The following is a 24,096-nucleotide window of genomic DNA, read 5'->3' as shown; positions in this document are numbered from 1 at the left end:
AGCATGATTCCACCCTGGTTGTGGTTTAGTTAAGTCCATCTCTACTATTATGAGTAGAGCATGGTTAGAGGTCATTACATTGTGGTTTAGAGGTAGGTATGGCTGGTGTTAACTGACTGTGAGGCACGATTTCAATGAGGTTAGGGAAAGGTTTTTGGGTGGAACAGTACCATTGGCCTGCGGGACAATTCATTCTACCCCCCCCCTTCCCCCTTTTTTGTTTTTGTTTTCAGTGTTTGTGATGTGGGACGGGCTGTGGGAACATAGACACACTCCCTTTGGTAGACACTGTTACTCAAAATTGTTACACATAATAACTTGACCCTTCCCTCTCATTCCAGTCTCACATCAAAAACATCACCAAATCTGCCTTTTTCTATCTCAAGAACATCTCCGGACTCCGGCCCTCACTCTCCGACTCTGTGACCGAAACACTTATCCATCCTTGAAAGGCGCTATATAAAACCAAGTTATTATTATTATTATTATTATTATTATTATATAACAATAGATGTCTCAATTGTTTAACAGTTGACCAATAATGATTATCTAACCCTTACAGTGACAGTTAAGTTAAGTTTATCGAAGTGAAAATACTGTAGGCCCCTAGGCCCTACAGGGGCAAATTATTATCACCAGTTGGAGCATACCAGCTATATTGTATTGATGGTATTCATAGAACATACTAGGGCTGCAACTAACGAAAATTTTAATAGTCGACTAATCCAGTGTTTCTCAGCCTTTGTTTAGGCGAGGCACCCTTCCAATTCATGAAAAATTTCAAGGCACCCCAAACCAACAAGCCGTAACATGGCATCGCATCCGATACCACACAAGCTTAGAAAAGTAACACATTTGGTCACACTACCTACGTTTGAAGTTGCAGCTTACTGGGGTGACATAAATTTACTTTATTGTGCGTAAATGCCAGATGAAAGATTCCACTGACTAGCATTAACTTATCAATTTAGACAAATATATCTTATATTACATAATTTATTTATCAGCCACTTTTCCGCAGCACCCCTGTTGAGAAACACTGGACTGATCGATATATCTAGTCACGATTAGTCGCGAAAAAAAAGAGACTTACTCCAACCTTTGACAAACCTTCCTGGCCTCTTGCGCAGGGATGAAAAAATTCTTTCAGCTCACCTTGATCTTTAAATCTGGATAGTAGCTTATTTACTCCAAGATACAACGTCCAATTCATACGTGCTGGACAATTTTAGGATTCAATAAAGTAATAAAGCTGATATAGTACCCATTTGTCAAGAGTAAGAGCATGTCAGAAGATTGAACAAAGGTCTCGACTCTAGGCTTCTTTGTGGAAAACTAAGTCTATAGCAGCCTGTAGATGGAGTAAACACGTACAGCATCACAACTTCTTCACTGTAACAAATATTTGGATAGTCCGTGCCTCTTTCACTGCTTGTAAATATTGTAATTATTGATGGCTAGTCTTCCTCTTGTTATTTATGCCTCCAATAGATACTTTGACTAGAAAGTTAACTTGGCTCAGTTCATGCTGAAAAGAAGATACAATTATTGACAAAGACGAACATTTATTAAATCTGTTCAATTGTGTTTCTGCAGGGAAAGAGCAAGAACAAAATACATGAAATTAATCTGAAGTGCACAAAATGTGTATCAATGTGAAGAGGTTAGAATAACGTATTAGTTGCTTAAAGATGGCTTACAAGTCTACATCAATTGCAAGATTTAAAGGATTTATAGGTTGCATGCATAGAAATACTAAAACATGCAGTGAAATTAGAGTTGTGTGCCTATACTGGGCGTAGCAAGGTTTCTCGCAGGGAAGCTGTCCGCAGCAGCCTCCTCTGGTCTTGGTGGACACGTCGTGGAAGTCATCCCTATCTGCAACCTTGGTTGACCACCTCAGTGCTATGATGTGTTTGGCCTCGGCTTGGATGGCAGGTTGACTGCAGTTAAACATGGGAAGAAAGATGAACCAAGTTGTGCAGAATTATATAAACAAGACTGAACTGGAATATACATACATTTAGGAAAATCATGGTGTAACAAAGAATGGTGATCACTTACACCTAATGGCGTAACTGAACCTTGGGGCCCACCTCTGACCCAATAAACAACACAAAACCCACAAACCAATATTATTTAAAGGCACACTTGGAATACTGTCCACATTGCGTACAGTTTGAGAATGAGTGTAATCACTCTACTTTCCTTCTGGCCTCCAGCGCTTCAACCCATTGTAGCCTGGAGACACATATACGCTGCATTCAGGTTCTTGAGATTTGAGGGTTTTTTCAATTAAAAATGTGGGTATGTTAGAGCTGAATGAACACATTGTAATGGATAACGTGTGTGGTGAGTTGTATAGTAAGTGAGTGCGTCTGAGAGTGCATGACTGATTGTATAGTTAGTTTTGTTTTTTTTTGCAATGATACAAGCATCTCATGTTCTGTCTTCGTGTATAATAAAAGTGTAGTACTAGACTACAATGATGATACAGGCCTTGTTTATCTGCGGTTTTCTTGACAGATTTCATTGGACTGGCTCTCTGATCCAGGTGTTGTGGGCAGTCAGGCTTTGATGATTATCTGCATAAATAATACACATAAAGTCAGATGATCCATGATCAGTGCAAGCTTGCCATCTCAGCTAAATTGATACTGTGCCATTTGTGGAAATAAGCTCATATTACGCCTCCCCTTGAGTTAAATGATCAAGGTTTACCTTCCTCCTGTACTTTCAATCGTTTTCAGAGTATGGCTGTGCAAATACTACCTCCATGCTCCATGCTAGTGATAAACATTGAATCCTATGAGACCAGCTGGCGGCTAGAGAAAGGTAAAACTCAATCATTTAACTCACAGGGAGGTGTAATATGAGCTTATTTCCAAAAATAGCACAGTAGTAGTAGTAATAGTAGCCTTATGTCCCAGTATTGGCAATTGTTTTGCAGTGGGTGGTACACTTCTCACACCCACACACACACAAAACATTTAACAGATAAAAAAAGGTGGAGGGGTTAAGATAAAATAGTAATCTAAAAGAAAGCTCTACAGAATAAATCTTAAAATCGCTAAACAGTATCACTTCAACACTTGATTAATCAAATAAGGTTTGATTGTACCACATTAAGATGGTACAAGTGGGTTACATATTTTACCATTTCCATACATGGATGCAATATACGCAATATACTGTATAATACCACAACGCAGATGATGTCCAGAATGATCCCGGTTGGGCGAAGGTCCAACTCGGTCATGGCACCAATGTGACAGACATGGTCTTGTGTAGGGCTACTGTATGGACATCAGTAGGCCGGTTTGGTCACAGTATCCCCTTTTTATTTCTGAAAATACAGTGTGATACAGATGTGGGAATTACAGCAGATCTTACAACAGATTACTTCTATTCATCTTCCACAATGTTCTGAATAAAACCAGTGTGTGTGTGTGTGAGTGAGAATGTGAAGAACGCACTTCATAGTATACACATGACAGACATAAACACATGAAGTACATAAAACAATGAGGCTATTATTCTACATGAGGTTACCTTGTGGAATATTGTGACATTGATAACAACAGTAGGCCTACTGCCCTATAAAGGCAAAATGCAACATTTTTAAAACGTGCTTAACATACCAAATCAGTTACATAACTGGACAGATCTAGTCCCAGAATGTTCTGAAGTTGAACTAGTAAGCCAAGCACTGGGAGGTACTCTACCTTTAATGTACTCTTGATATTCATACCATTTGCCAGTGACCAAGCTTGAATTCGCAAACTAATCACTTCATACTTGCTTATTTTCTATGGTGTGATAAGTAACTGGTAATTTGTTGTGTAGTGATGCCTGCTAATGCTATTTTTCTAGCACTAGCACCCTCCTAGAAGAGTATTGCTGGTTGGCGTCTCGACCCCATTCAAAAACTGGAGCGTCCACCATTGTTATTGAACAACGTTGGTAATGTTTCTTAGCATACCATCTACTTTGTTTTGCCAACAAATGACTCGTTGTCTGCGGTCACTGACTGTGCTACTTATGACAAATGCAACTAGCATTACCACGGTGAAAATGAGACCACGTAGCCGGCTAGTTCCAACGTTTTGTCAGGTTACACCAGTGGTGTAGCCTACTTTTTATGGTGGGTATACTGTATATTTGAGATTTTTTTTAAGTGGGCATACTGTATATATTTGTGCCATTCAAAACAATGGATCAATCAATTTTAAGTGGGTATACTGAAATCCCTGAAATTTAGAAGTGGGTATACTCCGTATACCCGCGTTCTACGTAGACTACACCACTGGGTTACACAACGGCAAATACCATTCAAAATTGTCTACATTACCTGTGAGAAAGTGTGTCAAACAACTAACACGATGATGAAGGAGATTTGGTTCCCGGAGCCCTTATAGTGGATAGGCCGCAAGGAAGCCAAGAAGAACTTGGAGGCAGCTGTCATCCTCAACAAGGAAGCCAAGAAGAACTTGGAGGCAGCTGTCATCCTCAACGTATCTCGACAACATGCATCCACTCCTTTTAAAACTTCATGGCCAAGAAGCTAATTTCACGAATACATTTTCCTAAAGATAAAACTCTAAGCCTTTCACTTGAAATGTTGACAGTGCTACAGTCCCAATCACTCACAACCCTTTTTTCATCATATTTCGAATAGAAGCAGCTTTCCTCCTTGATCCATTCATGTCATGTAGGAGGTGTTACGCTTCAGACCAAAGCAGTCGATAACACCAGATTGGCACTAGTCCCGCCCGTTTACGTCAGTGGTTCCGCCCACTGACTTTGATGGGTGAGATTGACAGATTAATTTAATTAATGATGTGCTGAAACACACGTAACATGAAATAATTAAATAAATTAATTAAATAATTAATTGAATTGCGAAAGAAATATTTAACATTACATTATATAAATTGACATTTAATTCATAAATTATATATTTAATGCCAATTTTAATTATTTAATTCTACTTTAAATTAATTAGTGACACATTGAATTAATTATTTTTTGGTGTATTTATTTAATTAAGCGTGGCTCATTTGGTGTTCCATATGATACATGCCGCCAAGAGTAGCCTTTTGTCTTCATCATCACATGTTAGGTAATGTGAACATGATAGTTTGTAGAAAGTGTCATTTTCAGAACATAACCAAGCAAGACCACTTGAGAAAACTGACTGAACATGATATAATTTTGATGATGTCATGTAGATGTCAGCTGCATAGTGTGTCAAAAAATGTTTTGTATTTCGTGAATACCTCATACCTCATAACCAAACAAAGTAGCCTATATTGACTTGATTGTCATTGATGATTGTCATTACAGCATGTTGACGTAACCCCATATTTATATCATATTTAGATGTTTGAAATTTGTGAATACAGTATTTGCCTACTGCTTGAACACTATAGGCAGATGCTTAGACAAAAATAGCATATTGTTAAGTTGTTGGTAACATAACTTAAACACAGTGTGCCGTACCTTAAACAAAAGTTCTGCTTAACACAGTTGCAGCAATTCAGCAACACATGTTTTGCTTTATGCTACACACTTGCTCATGGTCACTGCACACTTTTTCCTTCATAAGACACTCCATTAAAAAATGAACACTCATCATATCATTGGGAAAACACATCCGCTAGAAAAACAAAACACACTGAATGTATGACAAGATTTAGGCACCGACAATAAAACACATGCTTTCAAAATTAACCACTATTCTGCCAGTTACAAAGTTGCATTCTTTATATTACATTGCACTTATTTTATTTTGCATTTATTTGTTTTACTTTGATGGCTACTTTGCTAAATTCACACCTTCCTACACTCAAACAAAACAACAAATAGCACAACGGTACTAAAGAGTAGAATATGGAGTGACATTGACTGACTCACGTTCTGTAAAACCTACCCTGATGGCAGGAGTAGCCTTTTATCTTCATCATCACATGTTAGGTATGAACATGATAGTTTGTAGAAATACACATAATAGTAGATGTCAGCTGCATATTGTGTCTGGAAATGTATTGTACTTCGTTACTTTACTGTAAGCAAACCTCATACCTCATACCTCATACCCAAACAAAAAAAGTATAAGACTATGTTTTTCATTACAGCATGTTGACGTCAACCACATATTTATATCATATTTAGATGTTTGAAAATTTGTGAATATATGTAATAGGCTACACAAAAAAATGGTTCATAAGCTCACATACACACTGTTGTGTTGAGAGTGATGTACTGTTTAAGATATTTTGCTTCAGTTTAATGTCCTGTACTGTAAGGTGCAGTTGTGTAATGTACAGTATTGAATTTTGGGGTCTTGTGAAGATGTACATTCTGTGAGTCTGAATAGACTGGTACAAAAAGAAAGACTGCTGTGTTTTGTATAAAGTAGACAACTGTTTTCACGTTGATCTAATTTGTTTTCTCATTTGGTGCTAATGTGTGTCTTTTGACATGAAAGTGAGGTTTTGACAAAAGATTGTTGAGTTTTTCTGGCAATGTTAAGGTTTTGATAGCAGAGTTTCATGTTGGCATATATGTGCAGGGTTTATCTCCAAGTGTTGAGAGTTTTTGGCTTGTGTGTAGAGTTTTGACTCTATGAGCCAAATTTTGCAAATTGTGTGCAAGCAGTAGGCAAAAACTGTATAACCAATACACAAAAAAGGTACATAAGCTCACCTACACACTGTTGTATTTAGAGTGATGTACTGTTTGAGATATATTTTGCTTCGGTTTAATGTCCTGTACTGTAAGGTGCAGTTTTGTAATGTACAGTATTGAATTTTGGGGTCTTGTGAAAATGTACATTCTGTGAGACTGAATAGACTGCTCCAAAAAGAAAGACTGCTGTGTTTTGTATAAAGCAGACAACTGTTTTAAAGTTGATCTAATTTGTTTTCTCATTTGGTGCTTTTGTGTGTCTTTTGACATGAAAGTGAGGTTTTGACAAAAGATTGTAAGGTTTTTATGGCAATGTTTATGCTTTTATAGCAGAGCTTCATGTTGCCATATATGTGATGGGTTTATCTCCAAGTGTTGAGAGTAATTGGTTTGTGTGTAGAGTTTTGACTCTATGAGCCAAATTTTGCAAATTGTGTGCAAGCAGTCGGCAAAAACTGTAAGAGGCTCAGGTCCAAGAAAATTTTTTTTTGTAATTGAAGCATGCCCTATGGAAAGATGCATATTCATACCTACATGCACACATGCCAACTTCTGCTTTGCCCTTCATATAAATACACATGGTTATAAACTAACTGTGCACTAGCACAGTTCTCTATGCCTCGTTTTACATGTCAACAAGCCCTCGACTCTATGGAATGAAGTATTGAGCAACTATGAGCCTTGTAAGTGGGTGGAAAGTAGAGATTTATAATGAAACAGATGCCGGCCCATCACAGCAGAAGCCAAATTTCAACTAGCTCTTGGAATTCTGACTAGCGCTCAGACTTCGGAATGCAAGGGACCTGTGGAGGTGTGGTATGTGGCAAAAGGTAGGGCTCATTATCACGTTTTATTATATGGTTGTGACGTCATCTGTCGAATGCTCCATTCATTTCAACGGGGCTCCCCAACGTTCGGACGTCTGTTATTTTTCGATAACGGACGGGTTGGTCTATAACAGACCGCTGTCAATGGCAACAAGACTTTTCACTGCTAAAGCGACTTTTCAACAAGACTCTAATCAGCTGCTGTGATAGACAGCACCCGTTGTCCTGGCTACCGCTGTCAATGGCAACAAGACGTTCACTGCTAAAGCCACTGGCTTGTATACAAGTCAGTGGCTAAAGCGAATGTTTCATATCACTCCGCAGGGGGTCCGGTCTTTTGTCACTCTAATCAGCTGCTGTGATAGACAACACCTGTTGTCCTGGCTACCTAGCTGTTGCCTAGCGGTGTTCCACAACGGCACTGTTTTGTTTTGCGCAGCAACAATCTTAACATTAAATAGGTCTAAAGAAATGTCCCCGCCATGTGTGAATCATTTAAGTATATCCATATAATAAGCGGGTTAACTTTCGGCGAGTCGGTCGCTTTGTGGAATAGCAGCACTTCAGAGAGAACAAGACCCCTCCGCTCCGCGTCGGGGTCTAAAGATTCTCTCTGTCGTGCTGCTATTCCACGGTAGCGACCTTCTCGCCGAACGTTAACCCTTACTTAACACAATGTAAGCCATTTCACACCGGATCACCCCTTTAACCCTCTGGTTGTGTTACAGTCAAAAATGACCATTTTGAAACTTCATTCTTACATAACTTCTCTATTTTTCATCATACACAAATTACACTTCATGATATCCTCCGGCTAACCTATTCAAATGGTCAAAATGAAATATAATGAAATTCCTTAAAAATTGTGGAAGATACACTAACTTGTTACATTCATGGTGTTTCGGTCAAAAATGACCGGACCATAAATGTACATCTCCCAAAGTTATATACTGTTATATTGCATTCACTTAAAGGGGTATGCCACTATTTTGGGGCTTAATACAGTTAAAATCGTTGGCTGGGGTTTATAAAGGTGGTACAGTGTCTTATTTTTCATGTAAGCCGTTGTCTTGCTTTAAGACAAGTTAAAAGAGGGAGCATGTCGCTAAGCTAGTGAAAGTCAATGGATCCGTGTAGCATGCTACAATGCTACACGGATTCATTGACTTTTACTAGCTTAGCGACATATTCCCTTCTTTAACTTGTCTTAAAGCAAGACAACGCTTAACATGAAAAATAAGACACTTAACCACCTTTATAAACCCCAGTCAACGATTTTAACTGTATTAAGCCCCAAAATAGTGGCATGCCCCTTTAACTCTCATATTCTTTTTTGTAGGATTTTCAGAATACAACCATATGTGCCACATTAGATGTTTACAGTTAGTTGAAATACTTGAAAAAAATAAAGGTGTTCCAAACGGCCAGACAGCCTCTGAGAGGCCCTAGACTCCAGAGGGTTAATAAAATGAATTGGTGCATGATAGGGAAAAAAGTCTACAAATCACTAAAACAAAGCAGAATAACATTTAAATCACATTGGAAATGTTTCAAAAGGATGTCTAAAAGGTATTAATCACAAAATATGCAAATCAGATTTTTAATCAATGTATTATTACCTTTTTGTGTAGGCGGTCAATTTTGATCGTTTACACCAGAGATTCTTTAAATAGGCCTATATAGAGATATGCCAACATAATAGGTTTCTATGGGCACCTAACGCGACCAGGTTCTGGTCTGCCTAAAGGGGCGTGTCATAATGCTCCTACAATGAATAGAACAGTCCTTAGGTCTGCCTAGGTCTGCCTAAGGGGGGCAATAATAGAACCCGGAAACAATGGGCCAATGGAACCTCTCTCTCTCTCTCTCTCTCTGGTTAACACCATGAACGTAACCATATTTCTAACACAACCAGAGGGTTAAAGGCAGTCTTCATCAGACTGTGGTAACTATTGGTAACTGCATTTGTAATGAATCAGATTCAAGGAGCTTCTCTTGCTTGTGCTGAGTGGTTATGTTCTCCACAACGGCAGCATAATGCCATGGAAATATACTGTAATTTCATCTTCAAAAAGCACTTTGAAATCTCGTTTTTTTGGGGTTGTTTTAGGAACAACACTGGTATGGAAATAATCTCAATTGATGTACCACAAAACACTGTACAGATCTAAATAGCACCGACCTGGGGCCCATACTGAGAAGTTGGTTCAGGAGTAAACCAGGTTAAGTTAAGAGGTAAATCACCTAATAGAAGAGCCTGGAGTCCTCATTTTCTTAAGACCCCAGCTCTTCTATTAGATGATTAACCTCTTAACTTAACCTGGTTTACTCCTGAACCAGTGTCCTAATACCCCTCTGGCCAATGAATGTTAAAGCCTCTTTTCAAACACAAGCACAACACTAGAGGGCCGTGCAATATGCCCTGATGTCTTTATTACGTGCAAGCAAAGATTCTCTATTCTGCATATAGATCGTCTCTGATGCAAGCTTTGATTGACTCTGACTCGTCACCAGAGGGGTGCAGTGATGACGGGCCTTGTCATGTCATGTCCCACCCAAAGAGTGGGCTTATTTTGAATAGATAGAAAGAAATCTAGGACTCTCTCCTTTACAATGATTTAACCCCTTAAAACATGGCATTATAAATTTGCCAAAAGTGACCAAGTCGTGATGTATTAGGCTACTAAAAGCTCAGTGCATCGTCATAGTGTAGTAGGGTATTAACATTTTTATTAACATTGTTATTCCAGCATTCCACTGGTGGTACGGCATGTGTTAAGGGGCAACAAAGCCTTTATTGTAAATTTGTAATGGCCTTTTAAATTTCTATTATGGCCAATCCATAACATTTTTTTACTTGTTTGTAGGAAATAGTACGTTAAACTTCCTTCTGTTTGTGAATGTGCATTTTCCTCATCCAAGGAGCACCCCAACCAAACTAGGAAGCGATCCATTCTGTAAGTAGGCTCTTAACTACTCCATCAGTCAGCCACTTGATTTTTGAACACCAAAAAATATGACTCCTGCCTTCACACTGTTTTCTCAGACAAACAGTTTTAATGCCAGTTAGTCACATACCTGTATTGTATTTACAGAAGAAACATTGCCATAATCTCTTTATTAGTTTTAGAATAATCCAATACTAGAATAAGAACAGTAAAACTAATAACATGAATGGGGTGCAAAGAATCAGGAACAAGTCCCGTTCTGTAATCAGAAAGTTGTCACTGTCACGCAAAGGGGGTGTTATCGTTGTTCAACATCAGATGTGAAACCAGAAATCGTCAAGGGCGAAACCAATATGTTATCAACATACGTAGGCCTAATGGACATTTACACATGGGCATTTACACTCAATATCACAATGCACATTCTGTAAGTAGGCTCTTTACTACACCATCAGTGAACCACTAGATTTTTTTTTTTTTACCAAAAAAATACGACATCTGCCTTCACACCTGTTTTCTCAGACACACAGTTTTTTTTATGCCAGTTAGTCACATAGTATTGGATTTACAGAACAAACTGCTACATTGCCATTCAGTTTCAGGTTTAACTATGTTGTAGGCCTACAAAGCCATATACAGGGTTCCCGCGGGTTATTAAAAATATTAAAAAGGCATTGAATTTAGTTATCCAGCATTAAGAGCATTAATAGCATTGAATTAGCTGTTAAAAGTCGGGAATTTTTTTCACTGCGGCATTAAATTTTCAAAAAACATTTCAGTGTGCAACCTAAAGGACGAAGTTTTTTTTTTCATAATGAAGATGACGCACAGAACGTCAATGATTCGTTGTAGAACGCTACTGTAAACACAAATCTAGAGTGCAGCGGCGTCATTTTTTGATGAGGTGAGGTGAAGAATGGGAAAGTGCCGGTTTAACCCCAAGTGGCTGCAGGATCCAAAATACTTTTGGGTAAAATCTGTGCCGAATGACCGCGAGGCGTGCTGCACACTATGCAAGAAAACGTTTACGCTGGGCTTTTTTCATAATGAAGATGACGCACAGAACGTCCATTCGTTGCACTGTAAACACGTGCACAAACCTTGAGTGCTGCAGCGACAACGGGAAGTGTAGCATTAACAATTATCTATCCTCGATGTAGCGCACAAGTATTTTTTCCACTAACCAGCAAAGTTTTATTTGTGCCGTCCAAGCACCAGTTGAACTCGAGAAGCAGGTTGTGATCAAAGCCACCCCCCCCCCCCTTTATATTTATTTCATTGTGTTCATGCAAACAGTGGAGAACTGACGTTGTGGAGTGTTACCGGTTTTCTTGGGGTATTCTTTTTAAGGCTATTGAACGTTGTGAAGCAAACTTAAGGAGCAATCAGAAATCCACCGCTGTCATTTGTAGCCATTTCAATTTCATGACAAAGCTGTGTTACAAACGCAATTAGGCTACTTGGCGAGACAGACCTATCGATTGGTCGCAACTAGTAGATGTATCACCAACGACCACCGACATTAATTAACACACTCTTGTTTGAGGAGCTCCTAAAAGCGTTAGCCTCTTTTTAAAATCTTGCATTGAATTTTTGAGGTGGCCAATAATAACCACAGACGCGTAACCGCGGTTAAATCACACACTGGTTGTGATTGCACTCCACACACCAACGCGTGGGCACGCTATACCTGTTGGTAGCAAACTTGACTCGTATCAAATCCCGTCTCTGAACTATTTCCCCTTGCTGTTCGGAAAAAAAGACGACTACTTAGTTGATCTTGTTTTAATCGATGCGCTGCTAAACCAGGAGACCTGACCCATCTATGAATAGGGGGGCTCACGGCGCATTTCCTTACTGAATCATGCTCAGATAATGCATACTTCCCAGAATTGCGCATGGTGAAAAATAGTAAACAAGCATGGACGCATGCATGGTCTTATCGGATAATCATTATTGTGGCCATTCGACTATGGCAGTGCTATTCTCAAATACCTGTAAAACACTACATTAAGGGGGATCATTACTTGCACAACTAGCCCTATGACCAATAACTTGTTGACTCAAAAAATGAGTGGGTTATTGTCAGTTTAACGCTCAAATTGTAAATGGTACATTTAAATGTAGGCAATTATGCTTTTTGAACGTCATTATAATGGAGTGAAGAAAAACGATTAGGCCTAATTATTAGGCCCAACAACAATAATAATGGTCTACTCCAATTTAGTCTGATAGGTTTACATTATATTGGCTAATACATGTTGAAAGACAGATAGGCCTACTGTATGAATATAGGTTACAGTACATGTGCAAATTATGATTAGGCCTATGATTGGTCTACTTCATCCTAGAAAATGTCAATAGCCTATAAAAAACAGCAAATGTTCCAATTCTTTCTGTGTTTGGCTGATCGGTGATCATCACAGCAAGTCGGTAATCTGCAATTAACAAATAAATAGTGCTTTTGAAGCAGCTTTTGAATTCAATTCTGGGGTTTGTTTAAGTAAATAAATCTGAGATGCTACAATGCAACTTTGCATGTGTTTTAATTGTATTTTCCATAAATGTACATTCTTGTGCCAAACAGAGAGGTAATCTCTTAAGAAGTAATGAGGTTTGAATTTGATACGCGCTTTCTTAATTGAATTTCGTTCAATATTATTGAAATAATGGGTGCGATAAAAGTATTAAATTTTATGTGAACATGCATTAAAAAAGGTCTTAAAAGCATTGAATTTAGGTTTAACAATCCTGGGGGAACCCTGATATATTTTGAAAGGATCTTGGAGTGCTCTTAAGGCAGAATAAGGGGTGTGATTTTGGATATGATTGATTGATTAATTGATTTAACTTCAGAACAGATCCACTGGATCAGTTGCTCACGGGGACAGGGACCCCTGTTCATGTCCGGCCGGGGTCATTTCCCGGCTCTGCCCCATCTCTCTCTCCCAATCATTTCCTGTCTACTCTCACACTGTCCTGTAATAATAAAGCCCCAAAAGCCCCTAAAAAAATAAATATTTGAAAAACACAACAACAACTCACAGTCAGTTTATTTATACAGCATTTTTTCATGACATGCATGTCACGGGCACCGTGCAAACTACGTCATCCTACATAGTGCCCCTTTAAATGAGGTAAGTTCCTTCCTACTGCAGATTTGCCATTTCGAGCACCTTTTTGGCAACACCATACAGTTCATCCAGACCCTCTTGCAGCACAGCCCTTGTGGTAACAAAAGACAATCCGGCTGCTGCAACGTTGCCGACCACTGGTACTACACAGGACAGAACCTCAATGGCAGCCTCAGCCCCTGCTTTTCTCAGCATGGTAGATGCGAGCCGAGTACCACCAATTTCCTGAATGAGTTTAGACTTTTTCACCTCTTCCCGTATGGGCTTGTTCATTCGATTTGATAGCTTTTCCAGGGTTTTGTCATCCAGGCCGAATGAGTGGTAGACCTTAGTGAGAAAGGACAGCACCATGGCAGTGTCAACTGCAACTGATAGACCTGGCAAAGGTCCTGCACCTATTGCAGACACAACAGCCAGTGCCCAAATGGTTTCCTTGAATGCACTGTACTTGTCATTAAGGGACTGCATCGAGTACACAGGCAAACTCTGCTCTAGTGCATTCCTCTTTTCACTAGGAAGGTCTCTCTTCAGAGTCTCCACCAGAGTAGGAAAGTCATACTTGCTCAGGTTGAAGGATGAGATGAGGAAGATAGGAGGCTGCCCCAGTTTGCGGAGATGGTCTTCACAGTCTTTTCGTATTTTGAGGAGTACCTTTTCCTCCATCCTCTTTTCTTTGACCCCCTCATTGGCCATGTCAGAGTCGATCTTGGAACGGACAAAGTAGAATTTCTTATTGTTTTTCTTGATTTCAGTCGCAAGCTTGAGGTCATTCTCTTTGAATCTTTGTGAGCTCACTATGATAAAGAAATCGTACGTTTCAAATTTCACATCCTTCATGTAGGTCTTTGCCTTGAAACGAGAAGTCCCTATTCCTGGCAAATCCCAGATCCTCACATTGGGCATGCTGGGGTGGGGATACTCCTTGGGCTCCATTGTAGTTTCTGTCACCCCAGTGGGGGCCCAGCCTTCATCCCCTCTTTGAACACCTCTAATGGCATTCACAAAGGAGGACTTCCCTACACCAGTCTCCCCTGTTATAGCAATGTGGAGTACGACTTCATTTAGTGCATTGACTATTTCTTTGGCCTTGGCTATGGCCTGAGCTCTTGTTCGTAGCCCAGAATCTCTTAGTAAAGCACGTTTGTCATCCATGATCTAAAAAGACAATGTTCATTTTCAATTTAAAAAAATTAATGGAAGCCAAAGCAAAATCAGATTTTATACAATTCACCATGGTTGTGTACTAGCCTAATGTTGATTAATTCTACTGACCAAAAATGATTATAGTAATGGGGACATGCTTGCTGTAGGACAGTGGTTTTCAAAAGGGGGGGCTGGGGACCTCTGGGGTGCTGTGAGGGGATGCCAGGGGGCCCGCAGCAGGCTGGCAGGAAAATATTGTAAAATCAACTCAATAATTTAATACATTTAATAACTTAATTATCTAAAATAAACCAAAAATAGGGCTTTGGTAGCCCTTGGTAGCCCTCAGACCTGTTGGGGACCCCTGCTGTAGGTATATGTACTATGCTTTCTGTAGTACTTGAATGGGTTTAGGAACGCACCAAGTCATCAAGTTTTGAAACCGGTTGCACAGAAAAAATAGCGTGGCACGGCGCATATCAGGGGGGCCTTGACTGGAATATACCGGCATATGGGGGGCCTTGTCATGGTAAAGTTTTGGGAACCCCTGCTGTAGAATACAGTCAAATGCATGGCCATGCATATTTCATGTCAATTTTGTGCGTGGGAGAATAGCTGATACAAGGTTCGAAGACGCGTGCTTACAGTGCAATATTGATAAAACCACGAGGGGCAATCTTCTGACCTTCCATGTTGAAGTCGCGGTAGGGTCAAACAATGGTGGAAAACATTATTGAGAGCTGCGCTGGCTATCCGCCCCCTACATGAAAGCTCCATTGTAGTAAATAGTGTTCTGGTGGTCATCCTGAAGCAAGCATGTGCACTCAGTTACACACATCCATACGTAATTGAAGGCACACAGCAAGCATGTCCCTGGCCTACAAGGTAGATGATGTTACATCATGTTTCAGTCACTCACCTATTCAGTAACAGTATTTTTGTACACAAGTGCAGCTATGTGCATTATATAGGCCTACAGTACATAGCTACAATATGCATATTGACATTTACTACCAACTACTAACTTAAAGCCACATAAAGTATGAAAGTGTATTCAAGCTTACCCAGGCAGTCTTCCACTAAAATAGCTCAAACAGTCGTCTTCAGTAAAGTGTAAATGTCAGTCTGAGTACAAAATATCAGACTGAGAGGATAGCAGAACGGTTTCAAAATGGAGGGTGTCATTTTTAACAATAGCCTGTTGCATATTCATCAGTCCTTGAATCACTAAAACAGTGTGGGTGTGGTTCAAAATGTAAGTAATCTCAACTCAACACACACGCACACCCTTACACACACACACACCCACACACATGGATGCACGCAGGTATGTACACGTGCACAAACACACACACACACACACACACACACACACACACACACACACACACACACACACACACACACACACACACACACACATGGATGCACGCAGGTATGCACGCCTGCACAAACATGTGCACAAACACACACACACACACACACACACACACACACACACACACACACACACACACACACACACACACACACACACACACACACACACACCGTAGCTACAGTAGCATGATTGGAATCCTGTGTGTCATGGAGAATTTCCAATCTGTTCATCTGATGATTGCGCACAAGGCCAGGAAAGTCCCTGTAAAAAAGTACATTTCTGCTAAATTAACTTTCATTTCTGTGAAACATTCTGATAGAAATATTTGGTTTGAAAGACTATAGAAAAAAGATGGATAAAAAGCAATAATAATTCCAATAGCAAAGAAAACTTGTCCAAATGAGAATGGCTTCAGACCAGTTGCGTTAACATCAGAGGTACATCTTATAGTACTTAGGCACCTTGAAAACTCCAAGGCATATGCCAGGCTTCTTTTCTTGGATTTTAGTTCTGAGTTTAACACATTTGTGCCTCATTTTTTGTTAGAGAGGTTACAATTAATTCTTGTCAACTCTGTAATGATAAAATGGTACAATGCATTTCCCACTGATAGAACACAACAGGTTAAGATTAACTCTACCCTCTCTGAAACACTGACAATTATCACAGGAGTCCCACAAGGTTGTGTGAGTTTTGCAATATTGTTCCCGTAATATCCAAATGAATGCAGAAACCATCACTCAAACAATCACAAAATCATGTTTTCAGACAACATTGTCATTTTTAGTCAACTGACACGGGACTCTGGTGCCTCTATCTATAAGTCTGAGATAGATACAGTAGGGTTGTGTTGTGGTGTAAATAAATAATCTGGTAGTAGATGTTCTCAAACAACAGAAATCATTTTTGACCTCAGGTCCATATACTGTAGCCATGATTTGTTACATTTGAACGGGGAGCCAGTGGAGCAGGTCCACATAGAAATACTTGTTGTCAGGGTTGTATTTGATTCCCAGTTGACACAGGGCCAGCATGCTGAACTTTGAAGTGCAAGATCAGCCAACGCCTACATTTTCTGAGGAGATTGAGAGTGTTTGGCATTGAGAAGGAAATAATGATGGCTTTTCAAATGCTTCCATTGAATCAATTGTTAGACATGGGATCATGGTGGGAACCTGTCTGTCTGTACAATTCAAAGCTGAACTGCAAACTCTCATAAACAGAATGGGCAAAATAATGTGTGTGTGCGTGGGGGTTAGGTAGGTATTACTGCAATTACTGTAATTTTATGTGGGTTTTTAGCTGCACAGAAATGCATTATATTTATTTATTTTCATTTTTCAGTATTCTCTGAACAGTATCTCAACGTAGGAGTATGTGCAATATCTATGGTTTGCATTATATTTGGATGCCTGTGTGTCAGGGCAAAATGGAAGGTTGTGCATACTGGTTATTTGTTTTTTACATGTTTCCTTGTTTAGTATGTTTCTTATTTTTTGTCTTTGAGGTCCTTAAGCCTTGTCTGTTGTGTTGATCAATGTTAAATGTGAATCACACGCTCTTGTGTCCTCTCAGAACTTCTCTCCTGAAGAGACAATACAGACTAATAAACTTTGATCTAATCTAAAACTACAGATAGCACCCCTGATGGCTGAATATCATCACACGATGATTTGCAATGGGTGTATGAGTTTTTTAATATCTGAAATGAGACATGAAAACATGGTACTAGAGAATAAAATGACATAGGCCTACTGAATATAATATAGACCTAGTGAAAGCAAAAGTCAAGAACGGGGTGAAATCAGGGTTCAAGAGCGAGTCACACAGGTGGAAAAACCTGCTGTTCAACAGTAGTCACCATCACGGAAAGGAGATGTTGTCTTTGTTCAGCATCAGTGACACTAGACATAAACAAGGGCTAAAACAACATGTTCTCGCCATAATGGAGATGACACATTTACACTCAATATCATACAGACGGTACTGTACCAGGCACGTGCACTCCAATACGGCAGGGGAGGCACGGCCTCACCAGCTCCAGATGAGAATGATGAGATGCAGTAAATGTGAATAATAGTAACAATAACAGCTATTGTTTTCGAGCATCTGCACCATAACTACCATTTGAGCAGTATTTAAACAGTTTCACTCATTTTCAATCATTTCCGTGGCCAAAATCGTAATATTTGCCCATTTCATGTCAAATTGCTCCGAATATGCTCTGAACTGGCCTCACCCCGGATTGCGCAATCCCTCGTTAACAAGCTTGAGCGCATGCGCCATGTTGCTCGTTCTGTGAATGCAACCTGGTAATATTGTATTAAACGTTTTTATACACTTAATAGAAGTATGTATGGTGTGCCCTCATTTCCTGATATTTTTTAAATATTTTCTACGTGTGATTATCATTTCTTTACTCTGGACGCTTTTGCATAACGCCCACTGAAAGATACAATGGTGAGGCGAGCAGTAGCCTGGCCGCAGACTCCTTCTGGTGTTGAGAGTCTTGCTGGACAGTTACGTCATAGCGAATCTGAAGTTCACAATACAGTCAGTCGGTGTTGTTGGCTAGCTTGTTCACTTTGACTGCTACAAGTGGATTTCATAACGAAACTAAGAGCATTCTCAAAGTTGGATTTCCAAGGGGAAAATATGTGATAAATAATGGAGGACCGACAGAGCTGAAGGGTTTACTGCAGGTGACCGGTCAGAGGATTATAACTACCCGATAATTTCAAAGTGAGTAGTACAACAGAAAATATGAGTTGTTTCCCCTGTGTCTTGTTTGCAACTGGCGAGAATGTGTGGAAGAACATTTGCATGGGATTTGACGATTTAACAATTTACTAAGGACTAAGGAGCCTCACGAAACACAAATCCTCGCGGCTACTCATATTCATTGCCAAATTGCTTTGGACGTTTGGGGCGACGGTTGTGGCTTTGGATGACCAGCACCGGCTAAAGTAACGTGAGCATGCACAACGCCCCACAACGCCTTCACAAAGTGAAGGAAAAGACCGGCGCATGGACCTGATGTAGGAGTTCAGGTAAGACCAATTTCCTGTGTGTGAAGCCTGTGTTTGTGAGACCCGTGGGGAGAGAGAGAATCCTCCGTGATTCTGTCCGGTGTGGTAGCTTTTGTGATGGGCACCAGATTCTCATGTGCCCGGTAACTGTTTGTAAAGTTGAGTACAGGGTACCGTTGAGGTAAATCAAATATACCTGAAAAAAATATTGCTGTGTGGGATGGGCAACCTGCTAAGAGCAGTGAGGAGATGCTTGGCTGTTGAGGGCTCAGGGGCTCAGGGCTCACAATTCTTAACAATACCCGTGCAACTACAAGACTCTGATTTAATTCCAAGGTGTAGGCATAACAGAAATGACAGTCCCAAAATATTTGGTGACCATATCGAAGCTTGTGTAATATCTGTTTACGTTGACATTCGCTTCCTGCCACACCTTTGTCCCACATCGCTTGCCGTAGCCTCGTACAAGTAGATGTAGGCCTACATTTGCACGAGAATCCAGTGCGTATCACAAAAGCCATCACACCGGTTTGTTCGCCGTGGTGCTCAGCGGTCTATATGACACCATGTTACAGGCTACTGGTTCACCAGGATACTCTTTTCCCATCTCTTCTCCTCTTCTCTCTTCTCCTCTCCCTCTCCTCTCCTCTCCTCTCCTTGAGCTCCTATCCACTCCTCCTTTCTCCTCTCCTCTCCTCCCCTCTCCTCCTCTCTCATCTCCTCTCTCCTCTCCTCTCCCCTCCCCTTCTCTCCTCTCCTCTCCTCTCCTCTCCACTACTCTCCTCTCCTCTGCTCTGCTGTCCACATTGGTGCTGAGTGGTTTATGTGAGACCACTGTTTGAATCCTGTGTGTGTGTGTGTGTGTGTGTGTGTGTGTGTGTGTGTGTGTGTGTGTGTGTGTGTGTGTGTGTGTGTGTGTGTGTGTGTGTGTGTGTGTGTGTGTGTGTGTGTGTGTGTGTGTGTGTGTGAGAGAGAGAGAGAGGGAGAGAGAGAGATCTAATAGCATTTTCTCTGCGGAAATGCAGTATGTCAAAATATGTAGGCCTACCTTATGTTAAGAAAGCTGCTACGACATATGGAACTTGTCGGTAGGCCTATTTGGCAATTATTTATTTGAAAATCTGATATTGAAAAAGTTGCCTCACCAGCCATAAGCGCACGTCACTGTACTATACAACAATCATTAAACACTGTGGGTTTTTTTTTACAAGTATTGTTATGTTGGTTATTATGTTGAGAATTAAGCCACTCTTTGGACTTAACACTATATACTGTCAGATGTTTGTGGAGTTGAAACACTCAGACCACATCCAGAACTTTGACTCTGACTTTTAACTCTGCTTTTAGAGTAATTTGTAATATTCTACCTGCAGGTATATAAGTTGACACCCCATGTTTACTGTGCATCAGGGCTGCTGATAACTTTGGCTGGACTGCCCGAGCCTGTTGAGAAACACTGGTCTAGATGGAAAGGCATTTTTATGACATCTACTATTTTGCATCTTTAAGGGTGGGTTATACTTCCTTTCCTTCCATTTCTCCTGGGTTTCTTGTCAGTTGAATTGTCGATTAATTGCGATTAATGTTTTTTAATNGATTAATGCATTGAATTGTTTGCATCCCTAATAAATAATAATTATTTTTATAATATATATTATTATTATTGTTGTTGTTGTTGTTGTTAGGAGTAAGTAGAGTTTTTGTAATTGTTGCATACCATCTATTATAAGAAAATAAATCATTAATGATTTCTGGTCACACTTACTTGACTTTGAACAGACACAGTAGTAACTATGTTGTCTTTGAAGTGATAAGACTGGTATTGTCTTTGAAAGTACTGTAGGGTCTTTGTATTTTTTAACATATCATCTATTATAAGAAAATAAATCATTTGATTTCTGGTCACACGTACTTGACTTTGAACACACACAGTAGTAACTGTTGTCTTTGAAGTGATGAGACTGGTATTGGTTGGCATGTCACCCAGATCACTGAAATATGTTGTTTTACCAGGTGGTTTCAAATGTACCCAAAGTAACATCTGTGCCAATCATTGAGAGTACATAGTGGCTGTAGAACTGGTTTAATGTATGAAACCAGACGACAAGTTGGTGGTTGTCCCAGGTCAATGCACTGCTTATCTGTACAATTTAACGTGCTCGCATCCTGTCCCAATTTTGGGCCAGCCCTACACCCTGGTGGAGGTTCCTTACAACAAAACACAAATACCCCGAGGAAAACAATGAAATATGACAAATATAACAAAAGGACTGGAAACCAAAATTAACCACTGCAAACACCCCCTCGAAAACGAGGTATCTTATCTCAAGGGGCTATCCCCTAAACAAATAAATTGTTAAACAAAATGAAAACACTGGAAAAAAAGAAACACAGCAAACAAAATAAATGAAAACACAAAAGCCAATTAAAATTATTTAAGTGCACCAGGGTTTTTTTTAGATAAAGAAGGCTAAGAACAGCAGCTGATGGAGGGGGTCAGCTCTATGTTTCCACGGCCCAATGGTCCCACAGCCCAATGGTCCCACAGCCCAATGGTCCTAACAGCTTATTCGTGCTGCTCCATGTTCCCACATTTTAAAGAAATTATTCAAATATAGGCCCTATGTTCCACATCCCCATGTTCCCACATTTCAGAGTAAACTGAGAGAACATGCCCTTCACCCTGCCATGGAACATTGGGCCTAAATTTGAATACATTCTTAGAAATGTGGAGGAGAGTGTTAAAATGGTAAATCGGCTGCATTCATATAGGGCCTTTCCACTCCTTCGAGCTCTCAGAGTGCTTTACATTGTATGCCTCACATTCACACAGCGCTAGTAGAACCAGTTGAGCGTCGTCAACAGCAGGAAAATGGTGACGCTAACGAGGTAGGTCAGGAAGTAGATGACATCGATGACCCTGGCCAGCCTGGTCACACACACACCCTCCGTCAGCCTGGTCATACACACACACTCCGGTCCGCAAGTCCAGGTGTCTTTGGCCTTGTGCACTCCTGAAACACACACACGCACACGCACACACACACACACACACCACAGGGTCACTCACGGGGGAGCGTACCTATGTTCCCCGGTCTTTGTATTAGGACCTGGGGAACACAGGACCTGGGGAACATAGGGATGACCCCGGCTTGACCCTGGCACTGCAGCTCTGGCACATCTAGCTCATGCATTTTTTGGCTATTGTGCATGTATCAATAAAGGACTTTTAACTGTACTTCAGAGTGCCTCGGACCCCCTGTCTCTCCACTACAAGTTTTTGCAACTTTGGAATACGATGAGCACCTGAAGGTTTTTTTCATACTACTAACCCACAGACGTAACTCATCTTTGCTCTTTTTCTCATGCATTTTTTGTTGCCCCAACGGAGCAGTGTGGCGGGATGATACCATGCTAATGGTACCTCAAACATGAAGGAGGATAGGGGGAGAGCCAGAGGCGTCGCACTAACTATTTTACAGGGGCACGTGCCTGGGTATTGATTTGCTGTGCCCCGGTAAGTTTCACAAAAAACAACAACCTTGCTACCTTGGAATTTAGCTCAAGTTTAGCATATGCAGTAATCTACAGAATGCACACAAAATAGCGCATGTGCACTACTTGCAATACTGTAATTAATTTAGTTAGTAAGTTTTAAAAAATAAATAACTGCAAAAAAAAATGTTTTGCTCGCACGCTTTGTGCGCTCGCGTTATCTCCTGGTACCCTACTGTGCCCCTGGCCTGTATAGCATTAGCTCAGCTGACGCCCCTGGTGAGAGCACTGGTAAAATTACTCCCCCCACCAACCTGGTAAGTTGAACTGACAACCTTTGGTCTGATGCCCTTAACCGCTGACCTATGACTGCTGTATACTCTCTGCAATGAACCACCCTTCTCACTGTCACGTGACCCATCTAGTTCATGCATTTTTTGTTGCCCCAAGGGAGCAGTGTGGCGAGATACCTCAAACATGTGTATGGTACCTCGGGGGTGTTGTGGCGCAGCGCGTTAAGCCCCCCACATTTGGGCTTGCATGCCCATGGGGACCACGGTTCGAGTCCGGACGGGATCATTTCCCAGCCCTACCCCATCTCTCTCTCCACATTCACTTCCTGTCACTCTCCACTGTCCTATCAGCAATAAAGGCAAAAAGCCCATAAAAATATCTTTACAAAAAAAACATGTGTATGGTACCTCAATCATGAAGGAGAATAGGGGAGAGTGCTGGTAAAATTAACCCTTAACCTCTGACCTATGACTGCGGTGTACTGTCATGAACCTCACCTTGCTCGCTGTCAGGTGACCCTTCTGGGGCGGAGGTCACTACTGAGGTCAAAGCTGAGGTCACAGCAGGGTTCGTGGCTGTCCTGGCCCTCCGAGATCCCGTCCTCAGGAGGAAACTGACAAAGATGGTCTCCAGCAGACTCAGCGCCACAAACGAGAAGATCCCCAGACAGTAGATTCCTTCAGGAGAACACACACACACATTCCATTCTCCATTACACAGCTATAGCATACAAGGATACAATGATAAAAAAGATTATTGGTCACATTATTGATCACATACCGTACACACACTAAACCTACTGCACATCACACACAGATGTGAACAACACACATAGTCAATCACATTCTCCCAATCACCCTGTGATCACACATGCATTTGCGTGTCACGATATCCATCAGCAGTTGAACATATTGCAATATTTTCACAGAGGAGTACAGGACACAAGATAGGCCATAATTATTATTTTTAAAATGTTTTATGGGCTTTTTATGCAACAGTCACATGTGCCCATTGCCAAGCAGATTAAGCAGCAATGAGGAAGGGGTGTTCATGGCGATGATGGCAAACAAACCAAATTAACCAATGGATAGTATGTTCATGATGACTGACAGATGTACTGACCAATCAGGTTTAGTGTTGACAGTGAGTGACAGG

The 24,096-nt window shown here is 40.6% G+C and overlaps 2 protein-coding genes and 1 long non-coding RNA gene across 3 annotated transcripts in view; all 3 read right to left on the bottom strand.

The window, feature by feature from the left end:
• Positions 1-1,545: 1,545 nt before the first annotated feature.
• Positions 1,546-3,424, bottom strand: LOC134467433 (uncharacterized). The gene is made up of 2 exons (XR_010038548.1): positions 3,203-3,424; positions 1,546-2,585 (listed from the first exon to the last, which is right to left on the bottom strand). It is a non-coding gene; the product is annotated as an uncharacterized LOC134467433 (long non-coding RNA).
• A 10,112-nt stretch (positions 3,425-13,536) lies between these two features.
• On the bottom strand, positions 13,537-15,893 carry LOC134467432 (interferon-inducible GTPase 5-like). The gene is made up of 2 exons (XM_063221319.1): positions 15,807-15,893; positions 13,537-14,754 (listed from the first exon to the last, which is right to left on the bottom strand). Exon 2 carries the CDS (start codon positions 14,749-14,751, stop codon positions 13,615-13,617), a length of 1,137 nt encoding a protein of 378 aa, XP_063077389.1. The 5' UTR covers positions 14,752-14,754; positions 15,807-15,893; the 3' UTR covers positions 13,537-13,614.
• A 6,094-nt stretch (positions 15,894-21,987) lies between these two features.
• Positions 21,988-24,096, bottom strand: part of LOC134467002 (acetylcholine receptor subunit alpha-like) — a 4,750-nt gene continuing 2,641 nt past the window's right edge. The window contains exons 3-5 of the mRNA XM_063220932.1: positions 23,439-23,618; positions 22,489-22,576; positions 21,988-22,081 (exon numbers count right to left, since the gene is read on the bottom strand). Of these exons, the coding sequence (XP_063077002.1) occupies positions 21,988-22,081; positions 22,489-22,576; positions 23,439-23,618 (362 nt within the window). The remainder of the gene's footprint in view (positions 22,082-22,488; positions 22,577-23,438; positions 23,619-24,096) is intronic.

Source organism: Engraulis encrasicolus, chromosome 17, assembly GCF_034702125.1.
Source record: "Engraulis encrasicolus isolate BLACKSEA-1 chromosome 17, IST_EnEncr_1.0, whole genome shotgun sequence".
In the NCBI taxonomy this organism is placed as follows: Eukaryota; Metazoa; Chordata; class Actinopteri; order Clupeiformes; family Engraulidae; genus Engraulis; species Engraulis encrasicolus.
This window is presented reverse-complemented; position numbering and strand designations above follow the sequence as displayed.